Consider the following 15,317-nt stretch of genomic DNA (forward strand, 5'->3'; position numbering starts at 1 on the left):
CTTATGATACCCTCTTGTTTCATGTTCAGTTTTTATCTCTGTATGTCCCAATTAGCCTGGTTTGGCTTTTCATCTATCTGTGCCCTCTGCTATTCGCCATGAATACCTGTTCGACGGTAAAACACAGGGCCCACCGATACTGACAATGTGTGGATACTCTACTGGAGCTCCAAGGTGCCTTTCAATCCCGGTAACATTCCAAGACGAGTTCGTCCACGCTCCTGTCACTGCCTATCCATTCACCATGTTTAATGAGGAAGGGAAGACCATCACTGAACAGTCAAGAGCTCGGGATGGATCTGCTACAACATCCTTACCTCATGGCTACTAGAGGCTCGATCGGTGCTAGTGACGGATCAACGGGAGCTGCAGGTGGAGCAGCAAGCACTGGTGGAAGTGAACGCGGTGGAAGTGGTCTGTAGAGCACGCTCTACCACAGGAAGACGGCTCAGGCGAGGTTTGCGGTTTGTTTCTCTCTCGTCTTTGCTTCCTTACACCGGCCTTCTTGATTAAAGATGATCCTACGTAGAAGACAGCCTGAGTAGCTTTGAAAGTCGGATGTGAAATGTCATCAGTAACGTCCAGTGGTACATCAACGACGCTTAGATCTTAGCGTCCGAGCGATAGATTCAACCACCCATAAATTATGCCATGATAGTTTCTTGATTTCCTCAACAGTGACTGAATGCTTCGCGTTGTGCCGTCCTTTTGGACTCCCCACACAAAACTGTCCCCTACAATTTGGCAAATTATCAATATCTATAGTGCTCGGCTTCCAGTGTGGAGGTCAGGCTGCGCTGTGTTTGTTGGATACGCAAGAACAAAGCCTTATATGACCACTTTTCAATATGTATTTTTCTTCATCTTTTGGCATGGTGAATAGAACAATCGGGACAGATACGGACGGCATTGGTCCTGCGGCATCGGACACGGTAATATTAACTGCGAATCCGAAACTTTCAACGCACTGGTTCTCTTTACCTCCATCACCATCGCCACTACCAGGGTGCGAACCACTTATGTGGGCCCAAAGCCCTGATTCCGTGAAAACCCTTTTTTATAAGGGTTCTCGTTACCGTCAACCAATATGAGAGATTTTACAACCAAATGGCTACCTATCGTGAACATAGTAGATTTATAGAACAGCATGATGCTGCCATACAAAGCGGCTGTAATATATCAAGATCTTCTAAAACTCTAAGAAAAGTGTAGGGTTGTCATATTATTTCATTATGCCTGTACCACATTATTCGCATTCTCACCCCCCCAAAAAAAAGTATGGTATATTGGTACCAGTATATTGGTACCGCGGCGCCAGCTCACCGTTTCTTTTCTAGCTTATAAAACAGCGGGCGCTGCCACTCCAATCGTACGTCTTCATTTGCTCTCAAGAAAACGAGCATGTCCATCTACCACTTTGGCGCCCTCAGAGAGTCACTCACCACCAGCGGTAGTGCTGAATCGCCCGAGAATACTTCAGCTATGATCAACAACATGTCGAACGCCATCAAAGAGCCACACAAGGACATCGGAAATGTCACGTATCATCTGGAAAAGACTGCTGAGATCCTCGAGGACTTGACAGAGAAGGCCGAGGGGTTGACAGATGAGGCCGAGGAGATGACAGAAGTGGCCCATGAGTTGAATGAAAAGGCCTTTGAGTTGAAAGAAAAGGCCGATGAGTTGTCTAATCACTTGAAGGCCCTGAGGGAGAATGGTTGCGACGATGTGCATGCACGCATCGAAGGCCTAATAACTCCAAGAAGGCGGGATGCCGTTTTGTAGGATTCCTTATCCTCTTCCCAAAATACAAAAGTTCTAATAAGCCCTCTAGATTCCACAACGAGGCAATGGTAGCGATAAACCGCCATCAATTCCGGACCTGGACGACGTGGCCGCATCCTTGGGTCAGTCCGATACCATTAGCGCCTCTCTGTTCCCTCAAAACCGGAAAAGCGATTCCTGGATTTCCCTTCGACAACGCTGAGCTTGGTCTTCTTACTGAGTCACGAGTGGATATCCTCTGTGAACATCTTGACCTGGAGCTTGAGGGATCCCGTGAAGAGAAGCTGGACAGGGTCTCGAAGACCATCGGTCTTTGGCGTGATTATTATCCTTACATGCAGCCCGTAGTGGTTGGCTAGCCTTGCATCGTTGTCACTGAATCTTGATAGTACGAGGCCAAAGTGGATAGACTATTCACAGAGCACTTATTGGAAGGCACCATCGTTAGCTCCAGTGTTGCGGGATTGATGCAGAGATTATCATTATGCAAAAATGGTCCAGAGTCTCCCGCAACCTCCGCATTACCGCATCCCACAAACCTCCGCGCTTACCTCCAGCAACTCATCCGAAAGGCGAACCCCTTACCTCATTCAGCTCCAGCATCAGCACCGCCACCAACTACACCAAAAGCGAAACAAACTTCCGGACAACCGTATCCTTTCCCACCCACCACCCATCCCCCCATCGCACAAGTACATCCATACATATCCGGCCCCACCGCCCGACGACCCTACTATCCAGCTCCCGGTTCCATGTCCAAACCGCCCAACTACATTTGACATGTTGCATCGTGCGATCCGAAACGTATGTACGTACAGAGAGGCGTATCACAACCGAAGGCTGGCTAGCGTGAATTGATTTTTTTTGCTCAAGTCATGGGCACTTGAAGAAGATAGCTTCAACCACCCACACAAGTTCAAATAATTCTTCGTACCAACCAGACTTCAGCCGTGCAGACCCTCTGTACATACTCCGTCCCAGCGAGTTCCAGTCGACGTGCGCGCGCGGGGGCCAAATGGGGCGCGCGCGCCCCCCGCGCTTCAGCTCGCCGAGGCGGCTGCGTCTATTTATAGAATATGATGGCGCGCGGGCGCGGGCGCGGGTGTCACGTCCGCTTGTGCTTTGCTTTTGCGCCAGGAAAGTCCCGGTGACAGGAGCCGAGCCCCGGGGATGTGGAGGAGGAGGAGGAGGTCACCCCATGCTGAGACGGGGGGCCGGCGCTAGAATCGAGGGAAGCCGAGCGCGCGAGCGCCGAACGCTGGATTCCACGTCGGCGTGATGCGGAAGGGCTGGAATCGACGCGCTGATGGTTGCGGGCCGTTTCATGGTGACTATTCGCTTCAGTCTTGTATTTGTTTGGACTGTACGATGAAGGATGGCGGAAGGGCCGTGGTCTCTCCGGGTAGAACGAAGGGGAGGTATGTGATGGTAGGACGCGGAAGTTTCAGGCTTCGGTGAGACGCTCTGGCGCCGAGTTGGTCAGCAGAAATGCAAAAGAAGCAGTCAGTGGCCTGACTGTAAGAGAAGGGTGATAACAAGTGTCTTGGGCTGTGAAGGAACAAACACGGTCTTTGCCGTTGTGTCACTTCTTGAACGTTGGCGAACGAAGCGATGACCACTTGCGATGCTGCAATTAGGGCTTTGTTCAAGCCATGTAGATATGTTGATTTTCACTAGAATGACTGGTGCTTTAAGGAATGCTGATGTCAACCTCACCTCCTACGTGCATACAAAGGGGTGCTGCAACCGAAAGCTAGCGCAAAGAAGTCGAGTTGTATAGGCAGCTGAAGCTATCGTCCGGACGTGAATGTATGACTGTCAATTCCACACGTACGTCCGGACGATAGCTTCAACGGCCCATGACCTGTGCGGATTCTTCGCGCTGGCCTTGGGCTGCAACACCCCTCTGTAGCCCCCCAATTCTTCTCGAAAATGAATGCTGCTCTGGTGTCTTTCTGTGATATTGAGAACGGAACCACCAATTCAGGCACAGAACGGTGTTAGTGTGCGGGCTATAGTTCGGCAAGGCATGGTTTGAAGAAAAAGCAATTTGCGGGTAGGAAGGGCATAGCAAAACTCTACGCGCATGATCGCTTGTAGTGCGACATGACAACAAAATAAGGCATCGGTAAGACTAGGCCGACGCTACAGACCCGACCCCGACAACAATAAAAGCATTTTCAAAATAGCTCATCGGAAGCTCGCTTACTGTTGTATGCATGCAGGCAGGATGTAAACACGTCTTTGACGCGCTGCTGTGCTGGCGTGTTTACCTGCATTGCCCAGCGCGGGGTCGCGCTACCAACCAACCACACGACCAACGTGAGTTCCGCCGCCTCCAAGCGCTGAGGATGCCCACTCGTCATCCGAGCACCAACGGATTCCTCGCCATCATGGGGACGTCGGGTCATGGCTTGAGTCATTTTGGCCTCATGATCCACTGCCGCCGCCCCGTTTCTACTACGATACCGGGTGTTCGTCTCATCATCAAAGCCGGGCAAAGAACCATCGTGACAGCGGCGCTGCAGACGCAGGGTAAAATCAAGGAAACGGCAAACCTACTCCGCACATGAGGAGGCTCTGGCGGATAAGTTGTGGAGATACAATTGGGTGCCGAAGTAAGAACGGTCCAGAAACCCCGGGAAAGGTGATGTGACTGACGCCATTGTGAAGGAGATCACCGCGTGCGACGCTTGATGCCACTGCTGCCTGTTCGATTGCAGCTCAGAGGTCCAATGAACGGAATGCTTACCTCCGTACTCCTCAATGCTTTGGGGCTGTGTTGGGAGGGGAAATCACCCGAACTCGCCGTGCCCCTCTCCCCTCATCCATCGCGTTTGTCGGCTCGCTGAGAGGTGCACCTTGCTTTTTTAGACCTTTTGAGTGATCTGAAACACTCATCGTGCACTGCTCTGCCATCCACTTCAAGTGGAAAGTCGCTTCGGCCCATGCTTTCCGTAGCACTGCATACGGCACGACACGGAGCTAGAGTCCTGCGGAGCGACGTCAGCGCAGCTTGCCACGGCAACAGGCTGAAATACGAGCTGCGAACGTTTCCGTTCTCTCGCATCCTCCTGACGCTTTGTTTAGCTTGTTAGCCGGCAGAGCTAGCGTCAGAAGTACTCGAAGTTTGTGTAGCGTGGGCTGAACGCCCCGGTTCGGCAGTGTGGATGGTGATATCGGCGGTAAGTCCCTCACCCGATGAACCGTTGCCGGCCTGTTTCGACAAGTCATGTGGGTTCTTGCACCTGCTACCCCAGGCTTCGCACGGCATGACTCGTACAGCAGAACCGAGTGCGGATGCCTGCAGGTCGGCAGAGCTTCCACAGCTCCTGCTGATGCGCGTGCTGCTGTGGCCACCAAAGAGATAACGTGATGGTGAGAGACGACTAGGGCGGTCAAAAAGGCGGGACCTGACCGGCGTCAGTGTCGGGAAGGCTTCCCCGTGGGAGAAATGCGGGCTGAGCCGTCCCCCGTTACAATATGGCAGGCAATATATGCAGCTGGAACCTTTCGTTCGTTACCTCAATAATTTCGTCTCCGAGATCCTCTCGCCGAGGCTGTCGATGCAGGCGCTGCTCCATATCGCAAAGTTTGTTTCGGGTAATCGGACAACCGAGAGCTGGTTGGAGGCCACAGTGGTGAAAAGGCGGCCTCCTCGGGATCCATACGGCGCGGCCAGCCCGTGACTGGGCAGCCATCGGTGCCGCTGCATGAACGTATGAAAACAGTCAGATCGTGATAAGGATCATTAGTTGGAATGCAGCGGCACAGGCGGCCGGCCGCGGATTGGACTGGGCCCTGTCGGGAAGGCTACCAACTGAATCAAAGGCGACTGCTGACTGTGACCGCCTTTTTGGAACCAGTCTTGTCGAAGCGGGTTGAGTGTATTACGAAGCCTGCGGTCTGGCCGATGCTTGCCGGCCGTCGGTCGCCACAGCGGTGACAGCGGGAGCAGATTCCGAGACGCTCTCCGTCTTCCCCGGATCATGTAGACGGCATCGTGAGTGCTCCCCATTCGTCATCGTCGCACCGGTCATCTGATGCATGCTGCACGAAGCCCCGGTCAAGAGATGGATGCAAGTTATGCACGCTCGCCTTGCGTCAAGGGCTGGCGTGCATAAAGAGGGCCTAGGCATACCTAGAACAGTAGCAGAACATGCGAAAGAAGCCCACGTCTTGCGGCACAGAGCTGCCATACTGTCCAGAGTTGTATCATGCAACTAAAAGATGATCTTGGTCCACGGTCCGGTCCTCCTTTCGGTGATACAAACGGCAGTCGTGGCCCTATTTGCCGTTAGAACGGGGGTGGTACAAACTGCGAGCCGACTATACACACGTAACGTTTGTAGCATGAGGAATTGTCGGAGTCAGCGGCATGCTCCGTGATATTCCAAGAATGGCATACTCCACATCTCTCGCAGGGCTGCAGAGCATTCAGCTGAGAATTACATCAGCCGAGTAACGAGCCCCTTGGATTAGAGCGAGATCCTCAGGCAACTACTGGCGGCGCCGGCCGGGCGGGTGTCGTGAGTCGTTTCGAATGTCGCACAGATCCATGTAGTTGGAGAATGATTGGAGGTCTGGCAGAAGTTTGTTGAGAATGGGCCATTGAGAGAAGTACAATGGGCGCAGGGGAAGATTGCTGAAGTAGTCTAGGCGCTTGATCTGGGCTGCATCCCCACGTTTCAAAAAATAGATGGACCAGTGGGCAGGCGTGGCACTCCGGCCTATTAGCTGGCATGCGGAGAAGTGCGACTTGTGCTCCAACGTGGCTAGCTCTCGGAAGCTTCGAGAGGGATCGGAGGTGGCCGCGGTCGTGACCAAGTGATACGTCAGGTACCTGAGTACCTAGGGACGGCCGTCTTTGCGTGTCCCTGATTTACATGTTTGCACGCGGGGAGAAAACGGGGTACTGATGCGTTGGCGGTCGTGCGTTGGAGCCGCAAGTACAGGGGTCCAGAGGCAAGATCATGTGTGCACCGTTGACGCCACCGCAGCAGCAGGCCGGGACGGTTCGAGGAATTCCGGGGGAAGGACAGATTATCGACGAATGCTCAATTGGGCCGAGGTCACGACAGCATGTCGTGCGGTGCTCGGAGAGGCAGACATGGCCTTGCCACCGTCAACACCGAGGGAGCGGGCGTTGCCGGAGCAGTTCGGCGCGCATGAAGGCTGGTACTTAGGTGAGCAGATCGTGAGGCACACATTGGCCGCGCCAGTTCACCGGTCGACGGCGTGGAGCAACGGCAGCCAGCACTGGAAATCCGGGGCGCGGCATTGAGAGCACTGCAAACATGTGTGTCGACGGGCGGCAGGCTGCAGGCGTGCGTGGGCGCGTGAAGAACGAGCGCCGAGCTGCAGAGGCGTCGTGGGGGAGTCGACGGTGGAGGGTGGTGCGGTGCGGTAGAGCGTGAAACGTGATGCTGGCTTGGCCGTCGTCGTCGGGCCAATGTGGGCGAGGGCGTGTGCGACTAAGATGCTGCTGCTGCTGCCTCCGGAGCGCAGGCGCAGGCTGCGATCTGGATAAGTGACTGGCTCAAATACTGGCCCTGCCCGCTCCATCTTCGCGGCCCTCGATCTTTTTTCCCTCGCCGCGCTCCAGACCCCAGACCTCTGCCCCGCGCCCGTTTTGTGCCGGCGGGCTTTGCTGCGCGCTTTTCTGCCCCTCCTGCTTGTTAATCTGCCCGGCCTGCAGCAGCCCTACCTGCCCAACCGCTGCTCCGGCGGCCCAAACGGCCCTCGCCCGCCCGTCTAAATTTATGCGGCACTCGCCCACCGCCCTCTCTGCCCGCCTGATTCCCCTCGCCATGTCCCCGCGCGCATTGTCCGACTGCTGAACACCATCCACGACCGAGTGCGCGCGCACACCGCCTGCTGCGACGAGCGTCTGCCAGCGCGTGTGTTTGTCGCCCGTCCGTTTCTTCGCTGATTGCCGCCGCTACTGATTACCCGAACCGAATCCCGCCGATCCGCCGTACCTACCTCTCCGCCATCATGCCTCCGCAGCCCACCTGCGAGACCGACAGCTCCTCCGACGAGGGGATCGCTCGATCCAAGTCGCGCTCTCGCTCCAATGTCTCTGCCAAGCGCACCTCGCAGTCCGAATTGGACAGGAACCACCATGCCGCCCGGCCGATGGACCTTACAAGTGATTCAGGGTATTCGAGCCGCACCGCCGCCACGGGTAGCAGCGCTGATTCCGCCAAAAGCCCGAACCACAGAAGACGCTCGCCCGTGAAGCCTCAGGCCCCACCTGCCGTCCCAGACGCACCGGCCATGGCTCCGGCCCCTGCCCAGACGCGCCCTAGACAGCCCGAGAGCCTCAAGAAGAAGACTGCCACGGCTCGCGAAAGCCCCAAGTCTTCCAAGACCTCCACAAAACACAAGGACAAGAGGCCAGTGCTCGTGCAGAAGTCTTCCACACAGGGAAGGACCGCATCTGTAAGCCGACGTCGTGACAGTATGAGGCAAGATTGCGATGATCCCGACTGTCGCGAATGCCTGGCAAGGCCGAAGCCGAAGCTACCGCCATTGGTGACTGGAATGAAGGATGAATACTCCACGTACGCCCCTCGATCGCCCCATGTGCCTCCATCTCCAGGCAGGCCTCCATTCGGCTACTACCATCCATCCATTGAGACCCGGATTGCCGGATCTACTAGGCCAATGTACTCACGCGAGAGACCACACAGCTATTACGTAGGATCTGGTATCTCGGAGCGCCACGATTATCCCCAGTCGGCCACTAGCCACGGACCGCCGCCACCCTCCATGTACAATCATCCTCAGTATGCTGCCATAATGGGCCCGAGTCCTCATTCTAGTTACTATGGCGGTCCTCCCCCTCCTTCTCCTCGAAGCGCTTCCTTCGACAATCGCTCCCTTATGCTAAGCCGAGCGAATGACGGTTACATGCCTCGACCACCTGCCCCGGGTTTACCAAATCCCCGCTACGGACCTGGTCTGGCTGCCCCTTCCTACCCACAGGCGCCTGTCAGTGACGGCTCTGATGATGATGATGAAGAAGAAGATGAACGTGGCTATTATCTTAGTTCAGCCGAGCGGGACAGAATGATAATGCCACCACCAGCTCAACCGGCTGCTGAGCCTTCACGACGACGCCCAAGCTTTCGGTCACAGACGACCGGTAATATCCCTCTGGCCAGAGCTGCATCCGTTGGCTACCGTGATAGACCGGACGCCCAGGAACAAGGTCTGGCCCCAATGGCTCAATCACTTCAGCTGCCTTCCAGACGCTCTTCGGTTGCTGGTTCCGATCGCACTCAGTACTCAAGGAACAATGTGTTGATTCAAACTTCCCGGTCTGACCGACCTAGAGATTCGGAACGTGAAAGGACTAGGCGCAACACGATGTATAACAGGGATTTTGCCCATTTGGAACTCGGTCCTACTCCCCGCCATGATGCCAGCGCCGGTGATAGTAGAAGGAGAGAAAAGATGCACAACGAGGTTAACAAAGTGGAGGCCTACCTGGCAGGCATGAACGGCAACTATACCACTGTCGTTGATGGTCTGCGCACCAACCCTGCCCGGGGCCGTGCTTCCAGCAACGCTATGCCAATTCGAACCACCAGCCACTCGCAGCACAGCTTTGATGGTGCCAGCCGCATTAGTGAAGGCGCTCGCAGCACTTCAACGCGTAAGACCACCAGAGACGGAAACGTGGCAATTAGGTTTGAGGGCAGTGACATGTTCGTCGAAGGGGACATGGGCGACAAGATACTGAGGGTCACCACTGGAGAAGATGGCAATCAACAAATCACGATTGCCGACGCCAAGGGCAGAGAGAGGAAGTACCAAGGCGAGGGCAGTCGCGTTACCACCAACACGAGCAGCAGCCGATCTCGAAGCGACCACGACAGCGCTCGCCCGCGTGGCGATAGTCGCAGTGCTCATGATCGCGAGATTGAGCTTAACCGACGCGGAATGAAGCAACGAAGTGTTCGCTACGCCGATGAACCCCAACGAGAGTATTTTCGCCCGGAGCGGTCATTTCGGCGATAACAGTACGACCACCGTGTGATTGAGAAGCAATTTTCGGCATTTCCTTGCATTTTCTTTGATGGACCTAGGTTTGGACATGGTTGGCTATTTGATATCCCCTTCGCGTGCTTTTTCCCTTACTTTCTTTTTCCTCATCCGTTGTTCTTTGGCTTGTTCAGAAAAGATTCTTGTCCTCGGGGTGTGCTTTTCCATTCTAAAATCTCGTCTTTATTCGTTGGTCAAACAAAACGGCGAATGGAGCCGACCAAAAATCTGGGTGGCAAAAAGGCGGTTCTTACAAGAGGATCAAAAACGGAAAAGTTGCATCTTTCTTCTCTTTTCTTTCCTAGCGAAGGCAACATGGGAGGATGACGAGTTATGGCCACCTAACATTACGACGCTACGGACGACATTTACGACCACAAAATCCCCGGTGGAGCTCTGTCGGCTTCTACGGGCAGCACTGGCACTACGACATTTATCTTTATTCCCATACTCTCCACCGAGACTCTCAGCCATACCCCCAATCACTCAACTTTCATATTTTTCCATGGGTAGCAAGGTAGCGCGAGTGTTCATTTCCCAACTCCCCTTCGATCTCTCCCTATAATTTCCGCCAACTCTCTTCATACCTCTCCGCGACATATGTTCTTCTTCAGTGCGCTCGATAGATCGCATTGTAAGTGGAACGTAAAATGGGCGGGCGGACTTTGCTTAGCATTCTTGTTTGGGGGGCCTTTTCAAAGACCGAGCGGCTTGGTGCCTTTTTACTTGTGAAATGGAAATGATCTTCTCACGAAGTCGATTTTCAATACGTTAGTTCTGTTTTCAATGACGTCAAGGAAGTGTTCACGATGTTCGTGTCAGAAGTTGTTCTGGTGTCCAGATTACAAGCAAAACCGGCGATGCATGGCAGGTAGTACGTGCAGGGCTGTCAGGTGAGGCATGTGGCACCGTGCGCACGAGGCAAGGGCGCGTTCGGGATATCGGGTACAAATGGAGCGGGTCCAATTTAGGCGGTTGGAGAATGATCGGGCAGCAATGAAGTGAGGGCAACCTCAAATGTGTAGCTGTAAGACAGTTCGAGTAGGATAATATCATTGGATATCTCGCTCCTGAAAGCACACTGCTTCGCTCGACGACGGGTGTTTGTTGTTTCCATGGTAGTTGCTTGCATTTTGAGGCAATGGCTGGGGGCACTGGCTTCCGATTCCCGGAGCAGAGTGTGTCCGATGAGCAGGATGCAAGGGGACGGGATATTTTGCGGGGAGTACAGAGGGGTAGCCGAAGACTAGCGTAGATTTATTTTCGGTCTGTCCATGGGGAGCTGAAGTTTTCGTCCGGATGCAACTGTGGGATTGATGATTGTACATTTATGTCCGGATAATAGCTTCAACTACGTTCTTCTTTTCCTTTTTTTTTTTTTTAGGAAAAAGTCAGCTGAGTCATAGTTGCCCTAAATTCGAGGGTCCTGCTGTTCTTCGCGCTAGTCTTCGGCTGTGGTACCCCTCTGTATCGGGGCAACGGCAATGCGAGATAAGACAAAGATTAAGCAGGGAATATGTTCCTTTGGGCGCTTGAAAGCAATCCTTGCTTTTTGCCTGAGAGCCCAATTGCGTGATCGGGCAGTAGCTACCGCTCAGCTGTCCGGAAAACCTGATCTTTGCCGCGTGGTTAATCAGCCTATTCGAAAATTTTGAGATTGAGAAACGCATTTATGATTCATAGAAACAGGGATATCTTCCGGAAGGTGCTAGCTGCCATATAGACGTATCTTTAAAGAAAACAAGACGTGGTAGGCTGAATGAGGAAAGAAGCCGCCAATAGAGGAATATGGACAAAAGAAATGTCATGGTTGTCGCTGCAACGCCGGATCGGAAACCCCAAATACCATGTACCTTAAATATTCTCTTCAAGCGCCAAGCCTTTTCCGGTCCCCCTCCGCGCACGGTGGTGATCATGCCTCGTTGGTCAGCTTCTTGATGGCGTGGTCGATCATGTCGTCAATGTTGTTGAACAGCGGGACTTTGGCGCGCTCGCAGACGAGCTCGACGTTGCCCTTGCGGTAGAAGCCGTCGGGGCAGCAGACGACCATCTTGCCCGTGTTGGCGAAGAGGCCGAGCTCGAGCAGCGAGATGGGGGCCTTTGTGTCCGGGTGGAAGTGCATGGCGATGACGTTGCAGCGCTCCTGCATGTCCAGCTCCCACTCGACCTGCTCGCGGAAGCGCGGGTCGTCCTTGCTCTGCTTCCAGTCGTTGTTCCAGTCCGGACGGCGCGGGTTGAGCACCGTGATGGGCAGGTGCGCCAGCTTGTCCGTCATCTTCGTCTGCCAGTCTTCGGCCTTGCCCATCTCGATGGAGCCCGCCAGGAAGACGGACCGCCCGACGATGGGGTTGGGCGGGTAGTTCGGCGCCAGGTAGATTTGCGCCTTGTTGGACCCCGCGGCGGGGGTGGTGGTGGAGTTGGCGGCCATTGTGGGTAGTTCTTTGGGGGCGGAAGTGTGAAAGTGGGTGAGGTGGGGGGTGAGGTGGCTGAAGAAGGTGGTAGAGGAGTGTTTGTTGCGATGTTTGGGTGGTACGAGAGAGCACTGGTTCCTAGCAAGCGTATTTGTATCGTGTGCCCTGGAGTCGAATGTGACTTGACTTTTGCGGCGGTGGGGCACTGGGGTTGGCGCCTGTGCCGCGGGGCTGAGTCTCAGCCATGGATTGGCCTCGTCGGTCATCCTCCAACCCAGCGGTGAGCGCATGATGGTAACAGCTCTGCCCACATAGTTGCCTGAAAGGGCGCAGCAATATTTGATCACTAGTTCCTAGCGGCGCTCATCTGTGCCTTTTGGACGTACCGCGCGCTATACTCGCCGAGCCCCCCACAGGACCCTCAGCCGCGCGCTACGAAGCTATATCCCAGGTATACATGGCACAGACGGCGCGTGCGCATAAGGAAAGCGTAGCTGAAGCCAAGCAAAATCGGCACCGTCATCCCGCCTTAGTTGGTGCCCGGAGGATAACTCCTGAAAAAGAGAGGTGCTGACTGTAGGAAGTGATCCCCAGCAATTGGTGGCTGGCAACCTGCGGCCGCCGCCTTGTATCTGTACAAGCACCATCCCGGATTCACGAGAAACGCTCTGAGGCTGAACATCGTCACAGCGGATCGCCAGGGTGTGGGCGATGATGCGCGAAGTGTGGTGCACGGAGTGGCTGGTGGGGTTCAAGGGTGCCTGAGTCATTCGAACAAATTTTGGCGCGCGCTGGCAAACGGTGACTGAATTGCGGCGACCCCACTTGGGAATTCTACATGCAAACCCAACGCCAACTTCTGCGCAGGCATTTGGACTCTAGTCTCCGTGCCCTATACCAAAAGCCTGCTCGACCGCCACGCCGAGCCTTCGCCCTGCTCGCTCCGAAGCTTCAGCACCGCCAATCCTTCACGCCGCAGCTGAGTCGTCCACCGCCGCCTGCCCGCCGTACTCTCACCATGGCGCAAACCCTCTCTCACGCACCCTCGGTCGACGAGGTCGCTGCCACCCTGAAGAACTTCGGCCTCTCCGACGTCCCCAAGGCGCCCAACACCCATCCGGAGCTGAATGCCTTCGACATCTACCGCTCGCACATCACCGACCTGCTCGCCCAGGCCAGCGGCGTTGACCCCAAGATCATATACCCTACCCTCCAATGGACCCAGTCGCTGGACAAGGGCGACCTGACCCTCGCCGTCCCTGCTCTGAGGATCAAGGGCAAGAAGCCCGACGAACTCGCCAAGGAGATTGCTGAGAAGGTAGCGTCATGCCACCCTACCACTCGCCTGCCGACATGAAGTTGACCTCACGCGCGCAGTTCCCCGAGTCGCCGCTCATCGAGAAGCCCACCGTCTTCGGTACCTTCCTGCAATTTTTCTTCAAGCCCGCGCCCCTCTGCAACCTCGTGATTCCTTCGATCCTCAAGAGCGGCAGCGCCTACGGTCTCAACCAGACCTTTGGCCTGAAGGACGAGTCGGACCCCTCCAAGGGCCGCAAGAAGATCATCATTGAGTTCTCCTCGCCCAACATCGCGAAGCCCTTCGGCTACGCCCATCTCCGCAGCACAATCATTGGTGGCTTCCTCGCGAAGCTGTACGAGGGCGCAGGATGGGAGGTCATCCGCATGAACTACCTGGGCGACTGGGGTAGGCAATACGGTGTCCTGGCTGTCGGTTACGGCAAGTTTGGCGACGAGGCGAAGCTCAAGGCGGACCCCATCAAGCACCTGGTCGAGGTGTACCAGCAGATGACCAAGATCCAGAAGGAGGAGGATGAGCAGATCAAGCAGAAGCAGGACGCCATTGCGGCGCTGAAGAAGGAGGGCAAGGAGGATGAGGCCGCGAAGGCGCAGCCCGAGCTTGACGAGCTGGTCAAGAAGAGCGTCAGCCAGCAGGCCCGTGACTACTTTAAGCGCATGGAGGACGGTGACAAGGAGGCTATGGAGTTCTGGAAGTGGTGCCGTGACGTCTCGATCGAGGCGCTCGAGAAGTCGTACGCTCGCCTGAACGTGCACTACGATGTCTACTCGGGCGAATCTCAGGTCAAGAACGAGAGCATGGAGGATGCTGCTAAGCAGCTGAAGGCATCGGGCACATCGGAGGACTCCGAGGGCGCCGTCATCGTCGACCTTACCAAGCACAGCAAGAAGCTGGGCAAGGCTCTGGTCCAGAAGAAGGACGGCACCTCGCTCTACCTGACCCGTGATATTGGCGCCGCCGTGGAGCGTTACAACACCTACCACTTCGACAAGATGATCTACGTTGTTGCGACACAGCAGGATCTGCATCTTGCCCAGCTCTTCAAGATTATCGAGCTGATGGGCCGCAAGGACATTGCCGACAAGTGCCAGCACATCAACTTCGGTATGGTCAACAAGATGTCGACCCGTCTCGGTACCGCCAAGGCGCTCGACGAGGTTCTGAACATCGTCGGCGAGAAGATGCACGAGGTCATGAAGAGCAACCAGGCCAAGTACGACCAGGTCGAGAACCCGGAGAAGGTGGCGGACATCCTCGGCATTGCCGCCGTCATGGTTCAGGACATGAAGGGCAAGCGCATCAACAACTACGACTTTGACCTCTCCCGCATGACGTCGTTCGAGGGCGACACCGGCCCTTACCTCGAGTACGCCCACGCCCGTCTGTGCAGCATCGTCCGCAAGGCGGACATCAAGGAGGAGGATCTCGTGAACGCGGACCTGTCGCTGCTGAAGGAGAAGCACGCCATCGACGTGCTGAGGCTGATCTCCCAGTGGCCCGACGTCTTCATCGACACGCTCAAGAAGCAGGAGCCCGCCACCGTGCTGACGTACCTATTCAAGATGACGCACGCCGTCTCCTCTTCCTACGACCACCTGCAGGTCGTCGGCTCCGAGGAGTCGGTCAAGAAGGCCCGTATGGCTCTGTACGTTGCCGCCAGGCAAGTCCTGAGGAACGGTCTGGCTCTGCTGGGCATCACCCCGGTCGACCGTATGTAAACGGTGACTGATGTTTGCGCCTCGTTTGCGCCC

At 55.4% G+C, this 15,317-nt stretch overlaps 4 protein-coding genes across 4 annotated transcripts; 3 read left to right on the forward strand and 1 right to left on the reverse strand.

Moving 5' to 3' along the window:
- Nucleotides 1-1,401: 1,401 nt before the first annotated feature.
- Nucleotides 1,402-1,785, forward strand: LTHEOB_7451 (uncharacterized protein; the record flags this gene model as incomplete). Its single annotated transcript, XM_035516819.1, has 1 exon — nucleotides 1,402-1,785. One exon carries the CDS (start codon nucleotides 1,402-1,404, stop codon nucleotides 1,783-1,785), a length of 384 nt encoding a protein of 127 aa, XP_035371422.1.
- Nucleotides 1,786-7,782: 5,997 nt separating this feature from the next.
- LTHEOB_7452 (uncharacterized protein) lies at nucleotides 7,783-9,813 on the forward strand (the record flags this gene model as incomplete). Its single annotated transcript, XM_035516820.1, has 2 exons — nucleotides 7,783-8,229; nucleotides 8,929-9,813. 2 exons carry the CDS (start codon nucleotides 7,783-7,785, stop codon nucleotides 9,811-9,813), a joined length of 1,332 nt encoding a protein of 443 aa, XP_035371423.1.
- A 1,936-nt stretch (nucleotides 9,814-11,749) lies between these two features.
- Nucleotides 11,750-12,265, reverse strand: LTHEOB_7453 (uncharacterized protein; the record flags this gene model as incomplete). Its single annotated transcript, XM_035516821.1, has 1 exon — nucleotides 11,750-12,265. The coding sequence occupies one exon, from the start codon at nucleotides 12,263-12,265 to the stop codon at nucleotides 11,750-11,752; it is 516 nt and encodes a 171-aa protein (XP_035371424.1).
- Nucleotides 12,266-13,266: 1,001 nt separating this feature from the next.
- LTHEOB_7454 (Arginyl-tRNA synthetase protein) lies at nucleotides 13,267-15,284 on the forward strand (the record flags this gene model as incomplete). Its single annotated transcript, XM_035516822.1, has 2 exons — nucleotides 13,267-13,566; nucleotides 13,626-15,284. 2 exons carry the CDS (start codon nucleotides 13,267-13,269, stop codon nucleotides 15,282-15,284), a joined length of 1,959 nt encoding a protein of 652 aa, XP_035371425.1.
- Nucleotides 15,285-15,317: the final 33 nt, after the last annotated feature.

Source organism: Lasiodiplodia theobromae, assembly GCF_012971845.1.
Source record: "Lasiodiplodia theobromae strain AM2As chromosome Unknown scaffold_22, whole genome shotgun sequence".
Lineage (NCBI taxonomy): Eukaryota > Fungi > Ascomycota > Dothideomycetes > Botryosphaeriales > Botryosphaeriaceae > Lasiodiplodia > Lasiodiplodia theobromae.